The sequence below is a fragment of the Halichoerus grypus genome, chromosome 10 (genome assembly GCF_964656455.1).
Source record: "Halichoerus grypus chromosome 10, mHalGry1.hap1.1, whole genome shotgun sequence".
NCBI classification, from domain to species: Eukaryota; Metazoa; Chordata; class Mammalia; order Carnivora; family Phocidae; genus Halichoerus; species Halichoerus grypus.
Window position 1 is genome coordinate 89463391 of NC_135721.1, and position 25930 is coordinate 89489320.

The following is a 25930-nucleotide window of genomic DNA, read 5'->3' on the forward strand; positions in this document are numbered from 1 at the left end:
CTAGAACCACACAGGTCTTGGGGCTGATCTGGCATTGCCCCTCCCTAGCTGTGTGTCCCTGATAGAGTTACTTGCCTTCTCTGAGCCTCAGGCTCTTCATATGTAAAATGGGTGCCTGCCTCCTGGGGATTTTATGAGGATTACATGGCAGTTCCTTGGTTGTGGGATAGGCTGCCTTCCAGTAGCAGAGCTCCTTCTCTCCTCCCTGTTGCGGTACAGTGAGAGCATTCCAGATCTTCCCTAGGAGTAGCTCTCCACGTACTCTACCCTATGCTCTCCCTGTCCTGTATTCCTAAATCTTCTCTCTCATACAAATACCAGGTCTCTGCAGATGGAGGAGAGCAGATTTAAGGCAGTTATTTAAATTGTGATCTGGTTTGGTGACCATTGGCTTAGCATTTGGTTTTACTCCATCCCAGGACAGGAAAACCTCCCTCTTCCACCACAGGGCATGGTTCTCTGAAGAGTCTTGCTGACGTGGCTAATCCCACCATGCACTATGGCTGGTGCAGGACCAGTAATGTTCTCTGCTAGGCGGGGTAATCTGAGAGTCCAGTTTCTGAATCTGAACCTGATGAGAATGGACAGAGAAGAAACTAGGAGCATTAAAGGAAGGTGTCAGACCATGTAAGGTCAGAGGCCACAATGAAGTCCCACTGGGTCATGCTTAGAGCCAGTGGAAGGAAGGTGCCTCCTCTGTGGTGGAGCTGCCCCTGTTCCTGTGTCCCAATGAGGAGGCACAGCGGACAGGGCTCTGAGCCGTTGGGCATAGGCATGAGGCCAGGCAGGACCCACCTCTAATCAGAGGCAGGGGCCCAGGGAAGCCCTGACTGCCCAGGAAGTGCCCTGAGCCAACACGGCTGCGGGTGGAGGGTATTGCATCCTGTGTATATGGGCTCGGCGTGGCATGGTGCTGCTGGGCCTCAGGTATGTGGCCCAGCCCCCACCTTCTCCTGTTAGGCCACGACGCACCTGTCCTCAAGCCCACAAAGGAAACAGGTGGGAGGGAGATAAGGGTGGTCAGGGTGCATTTAGGTATCTGAGCTTTTCCACACGGCCATGGCCACGTTCCCAACTATTTTGAGCTACCATCTCCCCTTTTGTAAACCGGGTCAAATGCCTACTTTGTAGGGCTGTAAAGTACCTAGCACAACTTAGTGAGCACGCAATTCCTGAGTAAGTGTTTATGGAGAGGTAGGAACACAGCTGAGAACAGATGAGGGCATGTGGGCCTATGAGCACCTGCTGAGGACTGAGTGTGGGGAGAGGACGTGGGGGGCTGGGAGGGGCCGTCAGAGCAGAGCCCTGGAAAGCACAGCCATGGAAGTGTTGGGGGAAAGTGTTTCAGGCAATGAGACAAACTTGGAATGTTTGGTAATAGCAAGAGACTCCTGTGAGGGGGGTTGAGAGGAGGCCAGCAAGGAGGGGAGCCCTGGGAGTGTCGCAGGAACCCTGGTGGCCAGAAAGGAGCAGCTGCTCCTAATTCCTGTGGCCCCAGACAGCAAATGCTTGTTCTGCCTGGGGCAGAAAATCTTTTTTCTTCTTAATTTTTTTTTTAAAGATTTTATTCATTTATTTGAGAGAGAATGAGTGGCAGGCGGGAGGGAGTGGGCAAAGGAAGAGGGGGGAAGCAGACTCCCCGCTGAGCAGGGAGCCCGATGCGGGGCTTGATCCCAGGATGCTGGGATCATGACCTGAGCCAAAGGCAGACACTTAACTGACTGAGCCACCCAGGCGCCCCTACAGAAAATAACTGTGCTTGACGGATTCTTACAGCCCCTAAGTCTAATAGGTCAGCTTTCTGGCCAAGAGATTTTTTCCCCTTCTTAAAACTCCCCAGTTCTGGGGCTCCTGGGTGGCTCAGTCGGTTGAGCATCCGACTCTTGATTTTTGGCTTAGGTCTGGATCTCAGGGTCATGAGATCGAGCCCCATATCAGCTCCACTTTCAGTGGGGAGTCTGCTTACCCCTGCCCCCTGCTCGCACTCTCTCTTTCTAATAAATAAATAAATCTTAAAAAAACAAAACCCAAACTCCCCAATTCTGTCGGCTGTGAGATGTGTTTCTGAGGCCTGGGGAGACCTGTGACTCTGGGCCATTCTACCTCCTCTCTTCCAGCCTGTCTTGGGTTTCTTTCCACAGGCTGGATCTTATAGCATTGGTGGGTGCCTTCTCTGGCTCTCCCTTTGAGAGGCCAGGTGCACACCATTACTGAATCGGGGAGAGAGGTTAAAACTGCTCATGTCTCCCACGAAGCAGCTTGTGCTGACCGGTCAGGCCACACGGGCACTTGGATGGGTTCCCGGGGCAAGGCCTCTGGTGGACGGTAGGAAAGCAGGCACCAGGGTCCTTGAGGCAGTGGGCTGGGTGTCTGGAGCCCTGGGTTCAAATCTCCGCTTTGTTGCCTGCAGAGCTGTGCAGTCTTGGGCACACTGTGCGATGGTGCCATGCCTCTGTTTCCTAGTCTGGGAGACTGGGTTCTTATCCGGCCTCAACGAGACAGTGAAGGGCTGAGCACAGGCCGTTGAGGTCGGAAAAATCTTAAAAATGAACAGGAGGCCGAAGTGCTCACGGGTACCTTTGCTTTCCCTGCACACAGGTCCTGCAGGAGGGTGGCTGCCAGACCGCCACGACGTCGTCCCTGGTGTCTGTGTGCTCAGGCCTGCGTCTCTTGTGCAGCATTGATGATGGCACCGGATTTGCGTTTCCTGAACAGCTCATCGCCCTGTGGGCCCAGGAGGGGATTCAGAACGGCAGGGAGATCTTGCAGGTCTGGAACTGGTCCCTTCCCAGCTGCCCCGGGGGGGCATCCAGGTAGCATGGGGCTGGTGGGGGACCTTGGGGCCCTCTGCCCACAAAGGAGGCTGGACAGAGAATCCCAGACGCACAGGGCCTGAACTCTCTACAGAGAACCCCATGTAGGAGAGGCCTGTTGGAATCGCTTTCTTTATTTTTTCCTATTAAAATATAGGAGATTTTGAGACGCCTGGGTGGCTCAGTCGGTTAAGCAGCTGCCTTCGGCTTGGGTCATGATCCCAGAGTTCTGGGATCAAGTCCCAAATTGGGCTCCTTGCTCAGCGAGGAGCCTGCTTCCCCCTCTGCCTGCTGTTCCCCCTGCTTATGCATGGGCTCTCCCTCTGACAAATAAATAAATAAAAATCTTTAAAATATAGGAGATTTTAACTTAAAAAGATAATAAATAAGAAGCAGAAAAACAACAGTCTGAAACAAATCCATTTGAAAGTAGGTTTTAGTATACTGTTGCTTTCAGTGCATTGTTAGCCTTGGAGATGTTCTGCTTACCTGGATGAGGGAGTCAGTCCCAGACAAGGGAAGGAAATTTCCTTCCTTGTGGTAGAGACTCTTACTGGATGTCACAGACCCAGTAGTCTGAGTGTTTCCACTTGCTGAGGACGAGCTCCATAGTGAACCCGAATTCCGTCAGAGCTGCCCGTCAGCCTGGGCAAGCTGTTCTCCCTGCATAGCCCCAACTCTCCCAGACCCTCCCTCCATTGGGTGGGGCGTGGAGAGGTGCGCTGCCTGGCTGCCCTCAGGGGGGGCCAGTCTGACCTCCCCCCAGGGACACGGCCAGACCCTTGGGGTTTGGAGGGAGCTTGCTCTGGGGGCAGGACAAGGGTGAGGGAAGAACACGCTAGGTGAAGTGTATGTGGTAAGCTGGACTGATGATCTTCATTTCCAAATTTCACTTTGTGTTTTAAAAAAAAAAAGTGTCAACTTTTATAGAAAATTATAAAATAATAAAGCCTGCCCCGTTTTTGCTCCCATTCTGCAGGAGCAGCAACCTAATGGCTTAGTGGGAGTTCTGTAGAGCCTTTCCCCAGCACAGAAAAGAAATACATATTTTAGATATTCCAGCTTTAAAAATTTTTTTGCAAAGTCGGTGTACTATATATCTTGTTAATTTATGTTACCTTTTTCCTCTTGTACATGTAGATTTTTTTTCTGTTCTAAATCTTGGCATTTAAAATGTACATATATCTTCCTGTTCCTATGCTGGTATTTCTTTGTAGGCCAGATTCCTGAAGTTATGAGTTTTAACTCTTGATAGGCTTTGTCAATATTACCTCTCAAAATGTCCCTATTAGCACAAACTAACAATACATGGAGGAGTCCAGCAACAGCCTCTACGATGGTCCTCCTGACACCTTGGGCCAGTGCCTCCTGGACCTAAGCTCAGCCATTGCTGAGTGTGGCTCCCCAGCAGCCTGGGCAGAGCCTGGACAGCCAGGACAGGCCTGGGCCCCTGGTCCTTAGAACTGTTCTGAGAGCCGGAGGCTGAGCCTGAATCACTGGATTGGCCCTCAGGGAGGGTAGAGAACAAACGGATTCATGGTTTGGGGATTCTCCCTGAAACTATGCTCCTGATTCCCTGTCATTTGTAGGTGGGTCGGCTGCCATCATAGCCTGACAGATGGTGAATCTCAGATTTGCCTCTGACATTTTCATAACTTACCCTTGTTATTGCTTTCCTGCTGTCACAGATATTTCCAGTTCTTTAGCAATTTATAATTTACCAGTTGCATTCTGAGTTCGCTTCCATTTTGTTGAAAGGCAGAGGTGTTTACTGAATTCTCAGCACTTGGCACCAGGCAAGGACCTGTGAAATTTGTGATTGTTATTTACTCCTCACATGGCCTGGAAGGTGTTTCTGTCTCATGTGACGGATGGGGTGGCTGCCTGTGCACACAAAGCCAGGGCAGGAGCACCAGCAAGTGGGGCAAGTGGTCCTGGCATGCCGAGTCAGGCCCCTTCCTGCCCGTGACACTCTTAGAAACTGCTTACCTGTGACATTGGTGGTCAGGACCACAGGCTGCTGCCCTGCCAAGAGCACCAAGCACATTGTGACTAAAAAAGAAAGGCCTTTCTGTTGAGAAGGAAGCACCTAGCTGGGTGAGCCCTCTGCGTGGACGTACCCAGCTTCTCAAGACCCCTGGCCATTTCAGGGCGCTTCTTATCCAGGCCCTTGAGAATGCTCTGTGAGGAGGCCGAGGATTGGTTATCTGTCCCTCCTCAACAAATCACCATTGAATTACGCTGTAACACACAATGATGGTTCTCGTCTAGAGCAGCTTCTGTGGGTCAGGAATTTAGGAACTGTGTAGTGGGTGGTTCTAGCCCAGGGTCTCCCCTGAGGTTGGTCAGAGGCCTTGTGAGGGCCTGACTGGGGCTGAGCTGCCACCTCCAAGCTGGCAGGTTGATGCTTGCTATAGTAGGAGGGCCTCCATTTCTTGCACATGGCCCCTTCCTTGGGCTGCTTGAGCTTCCTCAAAACTGGGCAGTGGCTTCCCTGGAGCACCATCTCAGAGAGGGTGGGGAGGAGGCATGTGTCTTCCACACCCCAGCCTTGGAAGCCCTACGCTGTCACCTCAGTACCCTGTGGGTCACATGGGCTGGCTCCGCTCAACGTGGGAGGGGAGGACCTGGGTATGGATGCCAGGAGGCAAGGGGCACGGGGTTGTCTTGGAGGCTGGCTCCTACCCACGCCATGTGGTTTTTGATGACTCCTTTCTTCTTGATCGGGAAGCTGCTGCTGTGCCCTCTGTTTGGTACATGATTTGCTGGGCCATCTGTACTTGAGGAATAACAGCTTGAGCTTCCCAGTTACTCCATACGCTTCACCCTGACGTCATTTCTCTTCAGAAGTGCTATGGGAGGTAGGGGAGTAGTGGAAAATCAAGTCTCCATTGTATAAGTTAAAAAAGGGAGCATGCCTCATTGCCATGTGTGATCTGGGAATGCTGTGGCTCTTTCTCTATAGGCCCTGACGCGGTACCTGCCTCTGGACTGGGGCATAACTGATTTTCTGATGTCATAGAAAGAAGCAGGGGTCAAGAATACAACACAAAAAAAGCAAACGCAGCAAGTGTTGTTATTGTCAGTTGAGCAGAGGGGTATATGGGTATGGTTTATTATTACTGTGCTGCAATACATATAAATTGTTTTATTCTCTTATTTTCAAAATCCTGAGGGGAAAAGAGTGCTCCACTCTATGGAGTGCTGGGCCATGGCTCATCTGTCAGATCATTTTTCTACCCACATGTACACATATTTCACAGAGATTCTCTTAGCTTGAGATGATAAAAACTCAACTCTAAATGGCTTAAGCAGTTAGGGGCTCACCTGGGCAGGAACTTGGAAGAAGTTATCCCAGGGGTGTTGTCAGGGCTCTCTTCCATCTCTCCTCTGCTTGCTTCTTGGTGGCACTGAGCTCAGGCCAGGTCTCCTCATGCAGCTCCCAGGGCCAGCAGGGTCCATACAGCACATTATCTCACAGGGAGAAAGGCCTCTCCCCCGGCCTCCTATCAATCCCCCTGACGTCCTCTGCTTGGGACATGCCCCTTCTGTGTCAGTTACCTTTTCAGGAAGAGGGTCTCTGTCCAGCCTGGGTCACATCCACATCCATAAGATGAGTGGGGACAGAGGCAGAGACTTTACAGACAGAAAAGTTGGCAGGTGCTGCCTACGGGACAGTGCAGATCTGGGCCTCGCCTGTTCTTAGGAAAGCCAGGAAGTGTTTGGAGAAGCCACACATCCTTTCCTGCCCAACGGGCTTTGCTATTTCCAGAGTCTCGACTTCAGTGTGGACGAGAAGGTGAACCTTTTGGAGCTGACCTGGGCCCTTGAGAACGAGCTCATGATGGTTGGTGGTGCCACTCAGCAAGCGGCCTTGGCCTGCTACCGCCAGGAGCTGAGCTTCCGCCAGTAAGAGCCCAGTGCGGTTGGGTGGTGGGGGAGGTGGGTACAGCTGGCCAGGCTGCTGGGTGGGGGGCAGTCCTGGGAAATGGGCATCCTGCCCTTGTCCATCCCAAGCCAATCCCACGGGGCAGGGGGCTTGACACCACCTTTCCCACTGGCTCTCCTTTAGAAATGGGCACTTTTGGGGGGACAGGAAAGAGCTAAGCACTCCCTGTGCCTCGAGTGACATCCCGTGTGTGATGTGAGGGGGGCTTGCTGCTTGGGCTTTTACAGCCACAGAATTTCAGGGTCACTGGCCTTGAGCAGCTTAGAAACTGATGTCAAGGTCCTCCCTTAGCCCCTTTTAGGAAGGTTCCAAGGGGACATCTGAACCTGACACTCATCCTGCTGACACTTGAGCTCTTGGGTGCAGAGGCAGAAATCCTCCAGTTGGCAGGGATGTGTTCCAAGAGCAGGCAGAGGGCTCCTGAGCTGGGGCGGCTGGCAGGAGAGAACAAAGTGTTCCTCAACATGGTCACCAAGAGCAAAGTGACGGGGGCCGAGAATGCGTTCCATTTTAGTTGGGTTCAGCTTTCGATTAGCTGAGTATTCAGGCCATCGGGACAGCAGATTGGTGTAAAGATCATTTTTGTGTTTACTGATGTTCCAAAGCTGCAGAAAAGAAATCATGATTTCTCTCCTCAAGACTTTGCATCCCATTAGGTGCTGACAGGTGAGCTTTCTGACCTCAGGCAGCTCTGCAAATAGGACCACAGAAAGACTGTGCCTTGGGAGGGTAGAGGGAGAAAATCTCCATGCTCCTTCAGGGGGAGAAACGGTCACCAGAATGGCAGGTGCCAGGGGTGAGTGCAGAGCTGCAGGTGGGGCCTGCTCTGGGTGACTCACCTAGATGTCAGGCTGCAGGTGTCGGGGTGTGACCAAGGCAGGATGATGGGTGGTCAGCCTTCTCCCCTTCATGTATCTAGTCCCGGATTTGGTGCTGGGGATCCCTGGGAGAGGAGACAGAAGGGGGCATGGGTAAATTCTCACCTGTTCTGGGCCATCTGAAGGTGTGGCATGCCGTAAGGCTCTAGGCTCAGACTTCCTTGGTTCAGAAACTTTCTAGAAACCTTCCTTGACAGGTCATTTAGCCTCTCTCTCAGTATGTGCATCTGTAAAAGGGGCATAGTAGTTCTGGAAACCACTTCTAGGAGATGGTTGGTGGTGGCAGTGAGGTCAGAGCACAGCACTGCCCATGCTCAGCGCCCAGTTAATCATTCATGCAGACACAGGGCTTGCTGGGCCCAGCGCAGGTGTCCCCATCTGAACCTGTCTCCTTCCTGTGGCAGGGGGCAAGTGGAGCAGATGGCAAGGGAACGAGACAAGGCGAGGCAGGACCTGGAGAAAGCCGAGAAGAGGAACCTGGAGTTTGTGCAAGAGATGGATGACTGTCACTCTGCCCTAGAGCAGCTCACGGAGAAGAAGATCCAGTAGGTCTTGTGGTCATACCCAAGCCCAGAACTGCAGCTCCTTAGCAGCTGGGCAGTGATTTCCCAACCCTGGCCACAGGTGGGTGGTGGATGTGGGGCTGCCACTAGGTGAGGCCATTGTCATGAACATGGTGGAGCTGAGGCCCTCCTGTTTCACCTGAGCCAGTAGAAATCTAGAAGGTTCACCTCTGGGGATGTCCTTTCTTGAAAGAAGAGGGGTGCATTTAAAAAAGCAGCTTTGTTCTTTATGATGGGACATGTGCAGGGGCATCCAGCTATGTGTGCCTGTGGGCTACAGGGAAAGTTCCTATTTTCTACTTTATTTATGGGGTCTGTCCTACTTAACCTGGGTCTTCTGTGTGTGCCTATGGCTAGTGACATGGATGAATGTTTTGAAAGAGGGCTGGTGAATGATTTTGGAGCCTGATGAAAGGAGCCTGACATGGTAGAAGGAGCCCAGAGCTCGAAACCTAACTCCAGGCACTGTGAGGTACAATGGAGTGGTCTACTCCATTGGTGGGGTTGGTGGCTGGACAGACCAGAGGGAAGGATTTCTGACCTTTTATGGACACAAAACCTACCTCTGTGGTTTATTAACCAAAATGTGAAGAAATCTAGCCCCTGAGGATCTCCCAGGTTGGGGCAAGCAGAGGAGGGGCTTTTCACCCCCGCTGTGGGAAACAGTCTATGCTAGGCTTCCCTAGCTGGCAGAGCTGAGCTGGTTGTTCACCTTCTGGAAGCTTTTGTCACCTGGAGGTGTCCCCTCAAGGATAGCAAAGGGTGTGCACTGTGGAAAAACCAGTGTGCTGTACTCAGCTCTCAGTAGTGATGGTAATGGGGACACAGGGAGGCTACCAGCCTCCCCACCTCATTCTCCCTCACCAGCCCTTGCTGTGATCGTGGGTGGACGGAGCCCCTGAGATTCCTCATCTGTGAAGTGGGAATGGTGACAGACCGTCCTCTGCATGGGAGGGTACCAGTCAGTGTGTTTGAGCCCTCAGCGGGGTTTGGTATCTCATGCCTGTGGGTTAACTGAGCATGGGCCTCCACGAAATGTATGACAAAGAGAAGCAAGAACTCAGGTGGCGTACATGGCTTCAGTGAGCACATGTCTGAGAGCTTGTGACCAGCCATCTCGTTCCTGTACCTCTGGGATGTTGCCTCTCACTGTCTTGTGTGGTTGTCGCATCTGAAGGTAACACTTCCCTCACACCAGCCCCGCCGGCAGTGTTTGCAGATATTGTGGCATGACGTACATGAAGTCCCCGCATACATGGCCCTGGGTGGGCAGTGTACGGGCCTTCACAGGACCTTTTACCTGCCCCCATCCACCTTACTGCAGGCTTCTGAGCACCATCCCAAAAAAGGCCTGTTCCTGCCATGTGTGGGGACTGTCACGGTCACAGTTACAAAGCCCTCACCCTCATGGCTCACAGCGGGAGGGATGGGAGGCACCCAGGGGTGCAGCCAGCTTTCCTGGGGCTCCGAGGTTCGCAACATGGCCATAGCGGATGGGGGGGGGTGGTTTCATGGTCACACAGGACCAGTTGATTGTGTCCAACTGAACAGTAGAGTTGAAGACCAAGAGCCCGTTTCATCTTCACTAGAGATGCTGGGCGCCTTCACTGTGTAGCTGCAGGTCTGGAGGTTGAGGAGCTGGCTGGCCCTCTATAGAGGAAGGAGCCTGTTCCAGCCTGTGAAACTGTGCTGTGTTGTGCTCCTGTTGTGCACTGGGTGTCCTGACTCACCAGCCACAGTTACCCCATAGGCCATTTTCGCCGCATTTTTCAGCTAAAGAAACTGAGGCCTACAGCAGTGCAGTAGCTTGCCCACAATCACAGTGTGGACTAAAAGTTGAAGCCAGGTCTCCTGTCTCCTTGTCTTATGCTGTCTCTGAGATAAGAGAGCATGAGGCCCTGGCCTGCTGTGTATTGAGTGTAAGAAAACAGACCATTAGGCAGGAGGAGCACTGAAGGGTAGAAAGCTTGTCACTTCCCAGGCTCGGCTCACCTGGAGTCACATACCACCATCCTAAGTCAGCACATGAGGGTCCCACTGGCTCACCCTCCCATAGGACCCATGTACTAGGGGTTCCAAGGAAGGTACTGGCTGTCCCTACTGGTCTGCGGGGGGAACATGCTCTGGGCCAAGCAGGGCCACACATCTGAGTCCACAGGCCTCTGGAATCCCAAAGGCCTGGGATACCCTTTCCTCCCTGGGGAGGCTGGGGAAGGCCAGATGCAGGAGGCTGAGATCCTGGTCTGCTCACCAGTGGAAGTCCACACCTACCTCTGCCTGGTGTGGAGAAGAAGTATGCAAGGGATGGCATCAAGGGCATAGTGTGGAAGAGTGCGTGTGTGTGTAGTGTGGAAAAGTGTGTCTGTGTGTGGGCATAGTGTGGAAGAGCATGCGTGGGGGAGCGTGGTGTGGAAGAGCGCATGCGTGGGCGTGGTGTGGAAGAGCATGTGTGGGGGAGCGTGGTGTGGAAGAGCGCATGTGTGGGCGTGGTGTGGAAGAGCGCGCGCATGGGCGTGGCGTGGAAGAGCATGCGTGGGGGAGCGTGGTGTGGAAGAGCGCGTGCGTGGGCGTGGTGTGGAAGAGCATGCGTGGGGGAGCGTGGTGTGGAAGAGCGCGTGCGTGGGCGTGGTGTGGAAGAGCATGTGTGGGGGAGCGTGGCGTGGAAGAGCGCGCGTGTGTGGGCGTGGTGTGGAAGTGCGCGCGTGTGTACAAGTGTGCACACATGCATACTCATTTCCATCGTTTCTGCATGAAAGACTCTCACAGGATAATGGTGGTGTTCAGGAGACCAAAACAGTAAGGATCCTTTCCCCAAATTTTCAAAAATAATTTCCAGTCAAACCTGAGAAAATAAATAAACATGGTCTCACTGGAAGGAGGTGTTAGTAAGGCTTTGGAGCCCGGGTCGGGAGTCCAGCCATGACACCTTGACTTCTGCATGGATGCGCTGGCTGTGGCCTTGCTTAGCCCCCCTTATCTCAGTGTGGAACATGGGCAGCGGTGTTTATCACAAAGGAGCATTTAGTTAAGAAATAACTGCATTTTGTTTCTGCTCCTGTCAGCAATCAACAGTCTCTATTCAGCTGATTCCCTTGTAGCATCCAGCGGTAAAGCCTCCCTGTTGAGTGCTTCTTACTGAGCAAGTTCCTGTGGGTGGAACTAGAGTGTTTAACCGGCTGGCTCTTGCAGCTGCCAATGTATGATTTTGCTCACCTGACAGTCTTCTTAGCTCCCTGACCTCACAAAACAGGGTGTGAGGTCAATGTGGGTTTCCACAGAGTGAGACTCTGATTAAAAATTAGGAACTGAAGGAACCTTGGAAGAAGACAACAGAGGGATTGCTGACACACTTTTTCCTTTCTCAGTGCCTCCCCCACCTCCTCATGGCCCTTCTAACAGCATGGGTCTGTTGTTAGACTCACCACTGACGTCAGAGGCTTGAGTTCCCCCCCCTGAGCAGGAGCAGGACTGATTCTGGTGCCACTGAGACCTTGGGTCGCAGCCTCATGGGGACTGTGGGGCAGGAGGGGCCCACAGGGGCCTGTCTAGACTCTGGAGCAGCCCGATTCCCACATGATCTTCCCATCTGCCCTGCACTGTCACCTGCCAGCCCTTGGTTAGTGCTGTTCAAGGGAGAAAACTCCTTTTTAGAGAATTATGTCCAAGAGCTAAATGTAAGTTGATTTTAGAAGATCAGTTTAAGTAACTGAAAACTGATTTGCTTCAGTCATGGCATGTTAGGCTTGATTCTCTCCCAAGCACATGGGAAGAATTTTATGATGTCTTTCCTGGGGTCAGAGAATGACAAACTTGAAAGCCTTATCTTGGTCTGAGGATCTGGTCAAGGAATCCATGAAGGCCCTATGAGTTAGGATTTTGCCCCATGAGTAATAGAGCATTATCAGGAGTTTCTAGAAATAGCTGTTATGGCTGCATTAGGTTTTTTTATTAGAAGAGTAATAAATGATACATGTTCATTATAGAAAATACAAGTAAAAGTAAAAATAAAAGCAGAAATTTCACCCAGAGGTTATCACTCCTGACGTTTTTTATGTCCTTCACTTCTTTTTTCCATGCACATAATTATTTACAAAATAATATCATATCGTATATGCTTTTGTGATGACCGCAGAGCATCCCATTATGTGCATCTGCCATATTTTATTTATCCATTTTTCTTTTGTTGGATATTTCTAAAGTTTTTAAAGAATGGAGTGATATGATCAAATTAAAATTACCCCAAAGGTTTGTGGAGTGTTACATTAGGTAGATTTGTCTTATTCTTTTCCCCTAAGTAACTGCTGCCCTTTCTCCATCTCCTTTCCTGCTGGGTGTTCTTTCCTTCAAGTTCTGAAATGAGAAAGTCTAGACTGTCTGGAGGGGGCTGGAGGGCAAACCCCTGGTGTTCTCTGCTGAGTTATTAACATTACCAAGCTCTCTGCTGAATGAAGTTAAGAGTTTCACTCATCTTCAGTCTAGATGGACTTGGTTTTAGATATCCTGCTAAACAACTGTTTCAGTGATAAAACTAAGATTTGGGGGCGCCTGGGTGGCTCAGTCGGTTGGGCATCTGCCTTCGGCTCAAGTCGTGATCCTGGGGTCCTGGGATTGAGCCCCGTGTCAGGCTACCCGCTCGGCAGCGAGTCTGTTTCTCCCTCTCCCTCTGCCCCTCCCCCTGTTCTTGCGTGTGCGCCACTCTCTCTCTCTCTCTCTCAAATAAATAAAATCTTAAAAAAATAAATAAAACTAACATTTGGCACTTTTTTCCGCTGATAGAAATGGTTCTTAGGAAAGAGAAGGCAGAAACTGAGAGGGGAAAATGCCTCCTACCTTCTCCTCTGATTGCTTTGGGATTCACTGTCCGCAAGTTTTATGTTGCCTGGGTCCTGCATGAGAGGCTTACTTCGGTACACATTTGGTTGTCCAGGCTGCCCTGGTGTGAGAGGTGGCCGAAAGGCAGAGGGCATCAGAGAGGTCTACCCACAGAGAGCATTGGCTAGCTCACTCCAGAGGCTCCAGGGACCTGCTGGCTTCCCTTGTCACCTCCCCTAGCCCTCGGGGGAGGGGGGGCATCCACCATCAGGCCCAGGGTAGGGGGGCTTTAAAGGAGGGCCCATGCCCTTACAGCATGTGCAGTTTAGCTGAGGTTCACTGACCCCATCTGTCGAGCAGGAACAGCTGAGTCCCAGACAGTGTGGCCAAGTGCTACGGGCAGGAAGGTTCCAGGGAAGAAAGGCTATGTTGCCCGGGAGATATCCCTGGAGAGGTGGGGGTCAGTATGGGCCTGGGGGGCCCCTTGGGACCCAACATGACATATTGTGTGTGTGCCTTGCAGACACCTGGAGCAGGGGTACCGGGAAAGGCTGAGCCTCCTGCGGTCCGAAGTGGAGAGGGAGCGTGAGCTGTTCTGGGAGCAGACCTGCAAGCAGAGGGCTGTGCTGGAGAAGGACCTGGAGCGCCTTCGGGCCGAGGAGGTCAGCCTCCAGGAAAAGCTGACCCTCGCCCTGAAGGTAGGTGGGGAGCAGTGTCTCCCCAGGTCATCCTGCCCTGAATGACAGAATGGAGGTCGCCTGAGGGTTCATCCTCCCACACCCCACATTTTCCTAGTCAGGGACTGAATACCTCCTAGGAATCTTAAAGTTTACATTTCCATGGTAGGGGAATACCTGGGATTTCCAACTGAGAAACGTTGGCTGCAGCCACAGAGATAGCACATTTCTCAGCCAAAGCAGAAGGGGTCCTGGCTTTTCCACAAGAGGCATTGCCCCTGCCTTCTCTCTGGTCATGGGGCCAGCAGGACAGGTTGAGACCTGTGGGGCTCTTACTCTCTGCTCTGGCTCAGGGGGACAGTGGTCAGAGAGGGTCAGCAGCAGCCAGCTTTGCTGCACTGCATCCCCCCTCCCTCCGCCACCGGAGACCAGAACATCTGTGGGGTCAGCAAAAGACCAAAACCTAAAGCCCACCCTGCTGGAGTCCTGGGTGTGTAGCCAGAAGCAAACGGGGTTTTCTGGGCTTTGGTGAATGTCCTGAGACCCACGGCCACCCTACATTTGGTTCTGTCCAGTGAGGTGTCTCCTGGCCCCATGTCCCCTGGTCCCTCCTGTGCTCCTGCCTTCCTCCTGCTCTCCTAACGCAGAGCCTGCAGATTCTTTCCACATCTGCCTGGTCTCTGTCTCCCTGGGGGAGAAGCTGTGTCCTTGCCTGAACTGTTTCCTGTGTCAATGGGCACGGCCTTCCTCCCCTGGGGGACATCTGAGCTGTGAGGGTGCCGTTTCCAATACCTCGTGTAGACAACAGCTCAGAAAGGATTGCCCCCAGCCTCTTGTGTTACTCATGGCCTTCTTGAGCATTCAGGCCAGGAGAAGAAGGGGCAGTGGGGAGAGCAACAAGCACTGGTGAGGGGCTCTGTGGGGTTGGTCCCCAGCACAGACTCCCCTGCAGGTGCCAAGGCAGTGAGCACCAGTCACGTTGCATTTGCAGGTTTCTTCCTTGATTGTGAGTGCTGCTGGGAATAAGTCTCTGACACAGAGGGGAGACAGGCTGCCCACAGCTCTGTTCCTCACCCCCAAAGCCTGGCAAACTACTGGTTTGTGTCTTGTAGGAAAACAGTCGATTACAGAAGGAGATTATTGAAGTTGTGGAAAAGCTTTCGGAATCAGAGAAGCTGGTCTTGAAACTGCAGAATGACCTGGAGTTTGTGTTGAAGGACAAGGCAAGTCCTTTTGCTGATTCTGAGTCTCTGGGTCCTGGGTAAAAAGTGTCAGGGACTTGAAAAAGAATACATAGGTGAGTGAATTCAGTTGTTTCCTACTACAATTCTAGAATGGAGAGAAAATCAGTAGGGCAGCTTTCCTTCTGTTTCCTTCCTCTTTGTGCCAGTGCAGGGGTACTTGTACACCCTGGTGACACCATGCCTGCTGAACATTTAGTGACAGTGCCATCTGCACAGACCCCCGTGATGGATTCTCAGTGGTGAGGGGCGCAGAGGAGAGCTCCATGTCCATCATGAGGTGCCCCCATCTGGCCCTACCCTTCACCTAGAGTAAAGAAGGGGAGGAGAGGTGCTGCACAGAGAGGTCCAGGCAGGGGGTGTCCCAGGCAGCTGAGGCAGGAATGCACCCCAGGCTCCAGTTGGGAGTATGACCACCTTCCATAAATTCAGAGCATCCTTTTGCCTTGAGATCTTTTAAACGAGAGGAGGGAGGAGGAGGAGGAGGAGGAGGAGGGATGGAAGGCTATACTTGGAGATGCTGAGCCTAGTGGGAGGAGCATGAGAGGGTGATAGCACACATTCTACCTGGCCTGAGGTCCTGTCTGTCATTTTCCTGTGTGGGTCTGACTTTTAGCTGGAGCCACAGAGCACAGAGCTCCTGGCCCAGGAGGAGCGGTTCGAGGAGGTCTTAAAGGAGTATGAGCTCAAGTGCCGGGTACGTGCCCCACCCAACCCCCTTTGCCATCCTGAGCCATCACATTGCCTTTGTCTTGCCCTGGGACCATTGCTCTTGTCTTTGGTGCATGGAGCCCTCGTGCACCCCTGCCCCACACACCCCCAGCCCACTTTGCAGCAAGAGAGATGGTGCTGGGGAGGGTACTAAGAGCTTGGCCTTCCAGAGACTGCCTGGTGCCAGAAGGCCATGTAGCCCTCTTGTAGCCATGCCTGCTAAGAACAGGGTATGGAGCCCATGAGACGGTGGGTGGTGTAGGTCATCAGGCTCTGACTGGTTTAGACCTGGATAGTGGTGTGCAGGCCTTGTACTTTGCTTTCCTGCCTAGGAGCAGCCTGTCATTCATGGCGGGCCACATTCCTGGCCTCCACATGAATGGTAGAAGGTCAGCAGGAGCATCCTTGTATGAGCAGAGCAGGTGGAGCTTCTGATCTCGGCTTGTGTTCTGCTGACGGAACCTCCAAGTCTCATGTTCCATAAGGAGAGGGGACCCAACTTGCCTACACGGTGCCCGTGCTCAGCCCCACCAGGGCAGGCCAAGGGTGTGAGACTGGCACCAGCTCTGAAGCCCCCCTCAGTGTTTGAAGGCACCATGCAGGTAGCCACACCTACCAGGGATCATCCATTCAGTTAGAGACACCACAGAGCAAGGCCTAGTGCTGAAACATATCATGACCCTGTTACACTCTTAAAATTACCCAGGATCCCAACAGCTAAAACATTATTGTGTGATATTAAGGGTCTATTGCCAATTCACTTCTTAATGATTTCCCTCCAAATTAAAGTCAGAATTGACTTTGTTCCTGCTGCACGTTGCAACACCAGAGGATAAAGGTGAGTGCATGCTGTTCTGGAGTGTAATGTGACCTACTGCTTCCTGCCCCCTGCTCTTTCCTCCACTCCAAACCCTGAATACCAGGGTGCCCTTCTGAAAATCCTGTGTGTGGTCAGCTGTGACACCCTCCTCCTGAACCTCCTCCTGGGCGTATGCTGGGTTGGGGTTGGGGATCTGTCATGATGGTTGGATTGCAGTGACACGTCATGTTTCCTCCCTCGCTTTAAGCTTGTTGCCTTGATTTAGAGCCTGTAACTAACCATCAACTAATACATTACTTTAGTGCACTGGATCTTTCAAACACGCATAAACCCCATCTTTCTCTCACAGGACTTTGTTACTTAAAGAACTGTTATCATTTCACTTCGGCTTCCTCAAATTTGATTTTTTGAAGCATCAGAAATATTGTACATATTAGTGTTAGTTAATCCATTTATTTAGAAATTGGTCTTTCCATTTTTTTACTATTTTTGGTTGTTTCAAACTTACATTTAGAGCATTAAAAAAAAACCTTTTTATTGGAAAATAATTTCTAATACATGAAGTTACAAAAGTAAAAACAGTGGCAGGGACACCTGGATGCCCTTTGCCCATATTCACCTGTTGTTTACATCTTACTCTGTGTGCTCATTGCATACTTGCTCACTTGTGTGCTGTGTGTGGAAAATCACACAGTGATTTTCTGAACATCTGAGAGGGATTGACATGCATCATGGGGCCACTCCACCCCTCAGCAGGTCAGTGCGCATTTCCGAAGAACAGGCTTAGTCCTCCTACCTTGCAGAGGTGTGCAGGTGCACTAGAGTTGATTGTTTAGTGCTCAGGAGTTTTGCAGCTTCTTGTTAAATCTTTGATAGCTTGAAATCAGCTATGGTGGCAGTTACTTACACTACAGAAATGTGCAAAAGCCAGAAGTCTGGGCTTTTCTTCCTGAAGACCCCGCTTCCCATTCTGCCTAACTGTGGCACACTTAGTGACTTCATGATTCCCGCTGAGACAATACTTTAACCTGCTGGTCGTATTTCAGTTCTGTTAGTTAACCTAACAGTGTTCTTTAGAGCCTTTCCCCCTGCAGTACAGGATCCAGCATAGGGTCAGATGCTGCCTTTAGCTGTCATGAAACATTCTGTTTTAGACCATTCAGGCTGCTGTAACAGAAACGACATAGACTGGGGGGCTTATAAACAAGAGATTTCGTTCCCACAGTTCTCGAACCCAAGTAGTGAATTACAGAGACTACCCCAGTGGAGCTGCCTCACAAGATCACTTTATTTGTAGTAACAGGGAGATGGTTGGGAGTAATTAAAACACAGCCAAACGAGGGAAAGCAGGCTCCTTTTACTAGGGCTTGGGATGAATATTCAGAGGGGGATTTTCACATTATAATGAGGCTGAGGTAACTATGGGTCACTTCTGGCACTTTCTGATTCATCTGTAGTTGGGCCTCCTCAGATGCTGCTTTTTCCTTTCCAGCAGTTTATTAGTTTGTTTCTAAAAGGTAAGATTGACAGCTAGGCAGAAGGCTCTAGCAGTTTAGTTCCTAAAAGTTAAGATGGACAGTTAGGCAGAAGCTTCTACTAGAAATTTCCTGAGCCCTGGGGGTCAGGCCCAGCCCAGTGTCTGGTGACAGCTCTTTTCCTGGGACAGACTGAAAGCTGCCTTCAAGGGAGCTCTCTGGGGTCTCTAACACAAGGGCACTGATCCCATTCATGAGGCTCCGCCCTCATGACCTGATTACCTCCCAAAGCCCCCCTCCCCCCCAACGCCTTCAAAATCTTCTCCTTGGGTGTGACTATTTAACCTGCCAATTGGGAGTGGAGGGAAGGCACATCCAGTCTACAGCACTTTCCTACAGCTTTTGTCTCTGATGTGGGTATTTTTATTTTTTAATTTTATTTTTTTTTAATTTTTATTTATTTATTTTTAAGATTTTATTTATTTATTTGACAGAAAGAAATAGCGAGAGCAGGAGCACAAGCTGGGGGAGTGGGAGAAGGATAAGCAGGCTTCCTGCCGAGCAGGGAGCCCGATGCGGGGCTCGATCCCAGGACCCTGGGATCATGACCTGAGCCAAACGCAGACACTTAACGACTGAGCCACCCAGGTGCCCCTGATGTGGGTATTTTTAAAGTGATATCTTTAAACATTCTTATTTTGTCTTTTTCTGATATTTCCTTTGGATTAAATTGAGATTATGTGTTCTCAGCGGGACAGCATAGGTGATGTTAATTTTTGATCACCTGGTCAAGGTGTTACCTGATTTCCCCACTGTATAATTACTGGGTTTTTTTTTTTTTCCTCCAGTGCAACTAATGATCAGTCAGTGGGGAGACACGTAAAGACCACATAAACATCCTGCTCTTCATCAGAATTTTCCCCGGATTTAGTGTCCACTTCAGTCTTTACCACAGTGATTGCCAAATGATGATTTCCCAAGCCCAGCACCCACTCCATACCTATCAGCTGACCCTTGGAATTCTCCCGTGAGCCAGAGGAGTCCTGCTTCTCTGCTGTTTGCTACTGGAGCATCACTGCCTCTGGGCTGATGGTGTTTTTAGTCAGTCTCCAGAGGTAGAGACAACCTTCAGCCTTCCCCGCAGGGCATCATCCAGCCTTTCCAAAGTCACTGCTCGGTGTTTCCCTGTACTTTGTGACCAGGATATTTGTTAGCAAGGAAACCATGCTTTCCCTTGTTGCCAAATCCTCTTTCTACTTAACTGTCATTTTAGCTTTTTGTCATTTCCTTCAGCTCTCTCCATTTCCTTGGTGAGGTTGCCTTTGGTTAAAGGGGAGTGTAAAATGTTAATCAGAGTTGTCTGTGGTTTCATGTTTCTGCTGTTGCTTTAGGTGGACATTGTAATGGAGGAGCGTGTCCTTGGTCAGAAACCCCAAATGCACATTTTCCTTTTCTGCATTTTCAGTTACCGATGTGATGCTTGGGTGTCCCCAAATTCATGTGTTGAAGCCTAGTCCTGCAATGTGACTATGTTAGGATGTGGTGGGCCTTTGAGAGGTCATCAGGTCGTGAGGGTGGAGCCCAGTGAAAGGTATTCGTGCTTTACGTAAGGGGTCCCAGAGAGCTCCCCCATCTGTCCCACCATGTAAGGATCCAAGAAAAGACATCTCCGACCCAGGAAGCCCTCACCAGACACTAAATCTGTCCGCACCTCGATCATGGACTCTAACCTCCAGAACTATGAGAACTAAATTTCTGTTCTTGATAAGCCCTGTCTGTGGTATTTTGTGATAGCAGCCCAAATGGACTGACGCACACACCAACCCCTGACTGACGTCCCCACCATTATCTGTCCCTGGGTGGTTCTTCATCCCCCCCTTACGTGTGTGCTTACTTGGGCCCAGCCAGCCTGCTGGCACCCCCTTCCTCTCTGATGCTTCCCAGTGCTGCTGTTGGAAGTCCCACCCTCCCCTCAGACCCTTAGTACTGCAGAATTACGGCAATGGACTTGTTGCCTTTCCTGGCTGGTACAGTAGTACCTTTGGCACCCATAGGCACCCCAAGTAAATGTGAGTCCCTGTGGAAATAGGTGCCTGGCTCCCCAGCCCCACCAGACACCCTTTGTGTAGAGCTGGGGCCCACAGCTCGTGCCCAGGATGGTGCATGTCACCCTCATCAGTTAGAACTGGTGATGCTCCCTGCTGTGTCCTCCGAGCAGAGAAGTCTATGCCCTGCATAACACCTAAGAAAACCTGCTTTTTGGCACTGCTGAATTTGTGGGATGTGTGTATGTTTTCAAAATACCCAATACAAGGTACACATGTAATTTTAAGTTTTCCCATAGGCACATTAAAGAATGTCAAAAGAGGGGCGCCTGGGTGGCTCAATCGTTAAGCATCTGCCTTCAGCTCAGGTTGTAATCCCGGGGTCCTGGGATCGAGCCCCACATCGGGCTTCCTGCTCAGCGGGAAGCCTGCTTCTCCCTCTCCCACCCCCTCTGCTTGTGTTCCCTCTCTTGCTGTGTCTCTCTGTGTCAAATAAATAAATAAAATCTTAAAAAAAAAATGTAAAAAGAAATAGGTGACATCAATTTTAATAACATTTTATTTAATTCAATATTTCTACAATGTTACCATTATATCCGTTTTTTTGGAATCCAGTCTTTGAAATTTGGTGTAGATTTTAGGCTACAGCACACCTCGATTCAGACTCACCGCACCTGAGATGCTCGGTGGCCTATGCACCGAGTGCTGCCTTCTTAGACATCCCAGGGCTAGAGCAGCAGCGACCACAGGCTGTGTCAGGAACCAGGGGCTCCACGCTCTGCTCTGCACACTTGTCCCGAAGCTCTTACTTTCTGCCCTGCCCTTTCCCCCCAGACAGAACTGCTTCCTCCATGGGGAAAATTGTATGTTTGTCTAGGAGATTCTGAACGAGGTACAGTGACCCTGTGTGAATCTGTGCTTCTTGTGAGATCTGTGCAGAACCCGTCCCTTCTCCCACTGCCTAGGACTGCCAGTGAGAGGCTCCTTCTCCAGGGGCATGCAGCCACAGGCCAGGTGCTGGCCTTCAGGAACAGTTTTGGGAAGATGAGGTCTACTCAATGAGAGCCGCCTGGAAAGGAAACTCAAATAGGATTTAAAAACCAGCAAGGGATGTGGAGGCTTGTGGATGTGCCGGGTGTCCATGTGGTCTTGGCTAGAGGGGCTATCCCAAAAGGAGAAGCTGGCTAGAAGCTGCACCCTTGGAAGATGGGGCATCACTTCTGCGATCCTGCAGGCTGGGGCAGTCAGGGGCTTGCTGAGCTTCCAGGGCAGGGGGACATAGACCCAGAGTCAGGAATGGACATGGCAACACACGCAGCTGTGGTGTGCTAGCTGTGGGACCGTCTGAGAAAGTGGCTATAAACTCTACCCTTTCTAGCCGTTTAAAAATCAGGTGACCAGGTGTGCTTGTTGAGATGTGTTTCTTTCACGTGTGGACAGAATTACGCTGGTTGCAAATGAGGCCCTTCCTCTGAAGCTTTCATGACCGCCTCCCAAGTCCCCCCACCTCCCCCAGTGTGCGTGCTCACTCAGACATCATCCTTTCTGTTTGGTAAGATCATCTTTGTTCTGTAGCCCTTGGTCTGAAGCACCTGGTATCCTCTTGGCTCAGTAGCTGTAGAAAGAACCGTTTGCAGATTCAACAGCAGCGGAGGAAAGAATCCCAGGACACATCCCGGGACATTGCTGCCTCACACCCACGTCACAACATCACTGGAGTTTCAGCTGTTAATGGTTCTCTGTATTTTCTACATTTCTCTTCAGTTTCTACTCCACTATTTTTTTCTGAGCCCCTTCTGAATATCGAGTGCTCGAAAGTGGCGCAGGGTACTAGAAGGTCGAGAAGTGGCCCCTGCTTTCGTTTGGCTCACCTGTCCTTAGGAAACAGGAATGCAGTTTTAAGTGTTGTGTGCTGGAAGTCAGGGCCTGAGACCTGACTGCTCCCTCGGCGGGCTGGCTCCACACTGCCCCATTCCTCACCGCCCCTCAGGTGGCCGCACTGGCTGCAGGGGGTGTCTGGCTGTACCCCACAGGACCTGCAGGACCGCAACGACGAGCTGCAGGCTGCACTGGAAGGCCTGCGAGCACAGCTGCCCCCGAGTTGGCATGGCCGGCCCCACGCACAGCCAGAGGAACGGCTGCCCCCTGGACACGGGCCAGCAGGTAGGAGCCCAGTCCCGGGAGGTGACAGCTTGTGTGCTCCTGCTGTGGGAGAGCAGAGGCTGGTGGCAGGGTGTGTCTATCTTCCCCCACTGCACGAGCTTCCCCCTGGTCCCGGGGGACTCTGCAGGAGGGGGGCCAGCTGCCCGGCATGTCAGGCCTCCGAGGGATCACATGCCCTTCGGACTGCCACATGTGGGAGAAGGGCCTGTAACCCAAGGCCAGGGACAATACCCAGAGGCCCAAGGGAGGTAGAAGATGGTAAGGATTTTACCATTTGGGTAGAGTGGTGAAGGTTATGATGACCTGGTAGTGACCTCAGGACAGGCATGTCCTAGTGGGCCTCTTGGGTTATGGGGAGGATCCAGAGAGATGCCCTAGGATGAGCGTTCGGCAGGGGTCAGACATAGTCATCGAGGGAAGGGAGGAGAGGGGAGGCTGGGAGTGAGCAGGGTGGTGGTCTCCCAGCCCTGCTCAGAGCATGATGTCTGGTCTTGGGTCTGTGACAGCTCTCAGAGAGGGAAGGTAAATGCGTAAAATGTGTCAGGGACTCCTGGTATTCACAGAGGCCTCATGTGGACTGCAGCAGACAGGGCTGATGTTTACTCCCTGGCAAAGACTCGGAATGCTGATTTCTGAAGAGCTCCTACCTTGAGAGCTAAGCATAGTAGATTGCTTGTGGAAACCCACGAGGGTTGGCTGTCTCTGCCAGCACAACATTCCTCTTGCAGAAAAGGCCCATGGAGGGTTGTGCGTGGTCAGGGGCATGGTGGCAGACGACTAGGCTGAATACTCAGTGCCGGCCAAATGTCGGATCGGAGGGCTGGGAACGGCCTACGGCATCCTCGGCAGGACAGAAACAGGAATGTCTCTTTGTTTGCAGGCGTCATCTCATTTGTTGGTGATTCCATTCCAGTGAGTTTAGAAACGGAGATAATGATGGAGCAGGTGAAGGAACACTGCCAAGACCTCAAGATCCAGCTGGAGACCAAGGTCAGGGGGAGTGAGGGCGGCCACGGGGACACAGAGAAGCTTCCTGCTGCGCGCTGGAAAGCCTTGCTCGGCTGTGCATGTTTCTGCATGCACACGTGTGTCCTAGATCCTGCGCCCCTTAGGAAGCCCGCTCGGGGACAGGAGATTGTGGGGAAATGTAAAGAAAATGAACATTTTGCCTCACACCTTCTTTGGAAGGAGGCAGGAGATAAGGAATGACCAGTAAAGGGAGGGAATGGGGTTATGTGTACCCAAGTGTCATAGGGGTCGTCGCACTGAGGCCAGACCTTGCTGCCCACTCTGCCATCAGGGAATCAGAGCTCCCATCTGTGTTCTAAGCTGATGCGACCCTGGGATTGCCCTTTGTGGGGTACTCCGTGACCTTGTGACCAGGACCCTGGCTGAGTCTGTCTTTTTAGATGAACTTGTCTTCTGCTCTGTTAGCAGATCGTGGTGGGGTTTTGTTAAGAGACATGTCCACGACTTGTTTCCACGCTTTGTTATCAGGCGTAAGAGTAGCAGCAAGGTGGGAGTGCCTGTCCTGTGCTTGTGCCTCTGGGCTCCCTGGGATGCATTAGCTGGAAACTCCTGCAGTAGCCGTGCCCCTGGAGCTGGAGGATGTTCAGAGCCACCCCTGGTCTCATGAAGTCTCCCCAGTTCTCTCAGTTGTCCCACCATCTGCCCTCCAGGTGGCCTGGCCAGGCGCCTGGCCCAACGTGATCCCAGTCTCCGTTCCCCACCTGCTGGACCTGCCTCCTGGGGCCCTTGTGAAGGTTATGGGAGACAAGGGAAGCCTGAGGCCACACTGCGCTCTGGGAGAGCTCCACTGTCCTTAGCGCCGCTCTTTCTGTTCACAGGCCTGTGCACCGCTTTGGGTCTGGGCCACCATTCTTTGGGTGTCATGCCTAGAAGTCTGGTATTTCTGTGTTGTGTTGCCCAGTAAGTCATTTTCAGGACCTCCTGATGGACACTGCTCACATTTCTCTTTTCAGGTAAATTCTTACGAGAGGGAAATGGAGCTGATGAGGAGAGACTTCACGAAGGAGAGGGAGCAGATGCAGCAGGCCTTCAGGCTTGAGGTCCACGTGCTGGAGTGCCGGAGGGCTGACCTGGAGGTGCTGCTCGGGAAGTCTCAGGAGCTCATCCGAGGCCTGCAGGACCAGCTCCAGCAGGCGGCCTGTGGCCCTCTGCCGGAGAGGGCGGGGTTGGGGCAGTGCTGCATTCAGGCGCTATCTGGCCCAGCCGGGCGGCTGGCCCGAGAGCAGGACCCACCGGAGCAGGGACAGCACCAGAGGCATCGGAACGAGCTGCAGCGAGTCAGGTCAGGCACTGCGTCCTTTCAGGGTCTTACAGTTAGGGGTTCTTGCCAAGAACCCAGATTTGAAACTGCATCAGGAAACTGCTCAGAATCATAGTACCTGCTAACGGGGTGCTTTTTCTCAGGGCAGGTAGGTGAGCATTGAAAGAACAGGTCAGGGGCACCTGGGTGGCTCAGTCAGTTAAGTGTTAGACTCTTGGTTTTGGCTCAGGTCATGATATCAGAGACACGGGACCGAGCCCCAGATCAGACTTCATGCTCAGTGCTGTCTGCTTGAGATTCTCTGTCTTCCTCTCTCTTTTCCCCTCCCCGTGCTCACAGCGCACTACCCCCCCAAAATAATAAATATATAAAATATTTTTTTAAAAAAAGAAAGAACAGGTCATCAGGTAAGGATTGTTCTTTCGTATTAAAAATATCTGTTAACTAGAGCTTAAGAGTTAAAATTCCTTGTAGAATTTTGCCTCACACTTGCAAAGGGCAGTATGTTCTTCCTTTAATCTTCCTTTAATATCTCATTTAATTTTCTAGCACATGAGCAGATGGATGAAAGGTCTAAAACCCCTAAAACAATGGGAAAGACAAATAATTTGGGTTGGTGAGGTTCTTGGAAAGGCCAAAAGGTGTGAGCAAAGGAGAGGAAAGGTTTATTTGGAAAACTGGGATATGGCATTTTGTGTCAAACAGTGTCATAGTGACATGAGAAATACCCATGTGTTCATTCCTTGTTGAGTGGGTCTGACTTGGTAGAGTGAAATGACTAGTTATCTTAGCCATGGTGCTGGTCAGTCAGCCCCTCCGTGTCTTGTGGGGAGTCTTGGACCCATCCAGTTCAGGAGGGGATGACTACACCCAGCATATGTTGACCCAGGGCTGAGCGGATGGCTCACAGTGGAGTGGCCCACCACACCGTGCTCCTCACAGAGGGCTTATGTAGGGCTCGGTGGGGTTCGGTGTTGGAGCTGAGTGCATATGGCCTCAGTCACCCCCTGATTGCAAGATGTCGACAGCCTTTATGTAGAGACTATGCCCTCCAACCTGGGTGGGATGTGCTCTCCCCTTTGGCTCAGTGATTCGAGTTAGCCTGAGTACGTAGGATGTGCTGTGAAAGAACCAGACTGCCCCCCAAGTCTGTGGGTGCTCCTTCCTCCCTGCACTCTATATGACACCAGTGGAAGGGCCTTGGGCCCGTGGGGGTGATGGGAACTGTCGCTCTCCTACAGGATGATAAAGGTCATTTTTAAGTCATGTGCTTCCTCTGAGCTTTAAGTTATTTTCTTTTAAACCCCAGAGCTATGCGATAAGGGACTTGACCCAAGTCCCTCTAGACCCTACTGGCAGTAGATGGGCCGGTGCATGGTAGCCCCTTCCACCAGCCTGCGCCATCCATCTGGAGGACCTGCTTGCTGTTCACAGTCCTTCCCCACGCTGGACCTAGAGCCACATCCGGCCACATGTCCTGTTCTCAGGCTGGC

The 25930-nt window shown here is 51.7% G+C and overlaps 1 protein-coding gene across 5 annotated transcripts in view; it reads left to right on the forward strand.

The window, feature by feature from the left end:
• The window catches only part of NINL (ninein like), a 171731-nt gene that overhangs the window by 105956 nt on the left and 39845 nt on the right, over nucleotides 1–25930 (forward strand). For all 5 annotated transcript variants that reach the window (XM_078056821.1, XM_078056823.1, XM_036110029.2 and 2 more), the window contains 9 exons: nucleotides 2599–2769; nucleotides 6586–6722; nucleotides 8045–8185; nucleotides 13539–13713; nucleotides 14805–14915; nucleotides 15550–15630; nucleotides 22018–22147; nucleotides 23028–23137; nucleotides 24130–24458. In XM_078056821.1, the coding sequence (XP_077912947.1) occupies nucleotides 2599–2769; nucleotides 6586–6722; nucleotides 8045–8185; nucleotides 13539–13713; nucleotides 14805–14915; nucleotides 15550–15630; nucleotides 22018–22147; nucleotides 23028–23137; nucleotides 24130–24458 (1385 nt within the window). The remainder of the gene's footprint in view (nucleotides 1–2598; nucleotides 2770–6585; nucleotides 6723–8044; nucleotides 8186–13538; nucleotides 13714–14804; nucleotides 14916–15549; nucleotides 15631–22017; nucleotides 22148–23027; nucleotides 23138–24129; nucleotides 24459–25930) is intronic.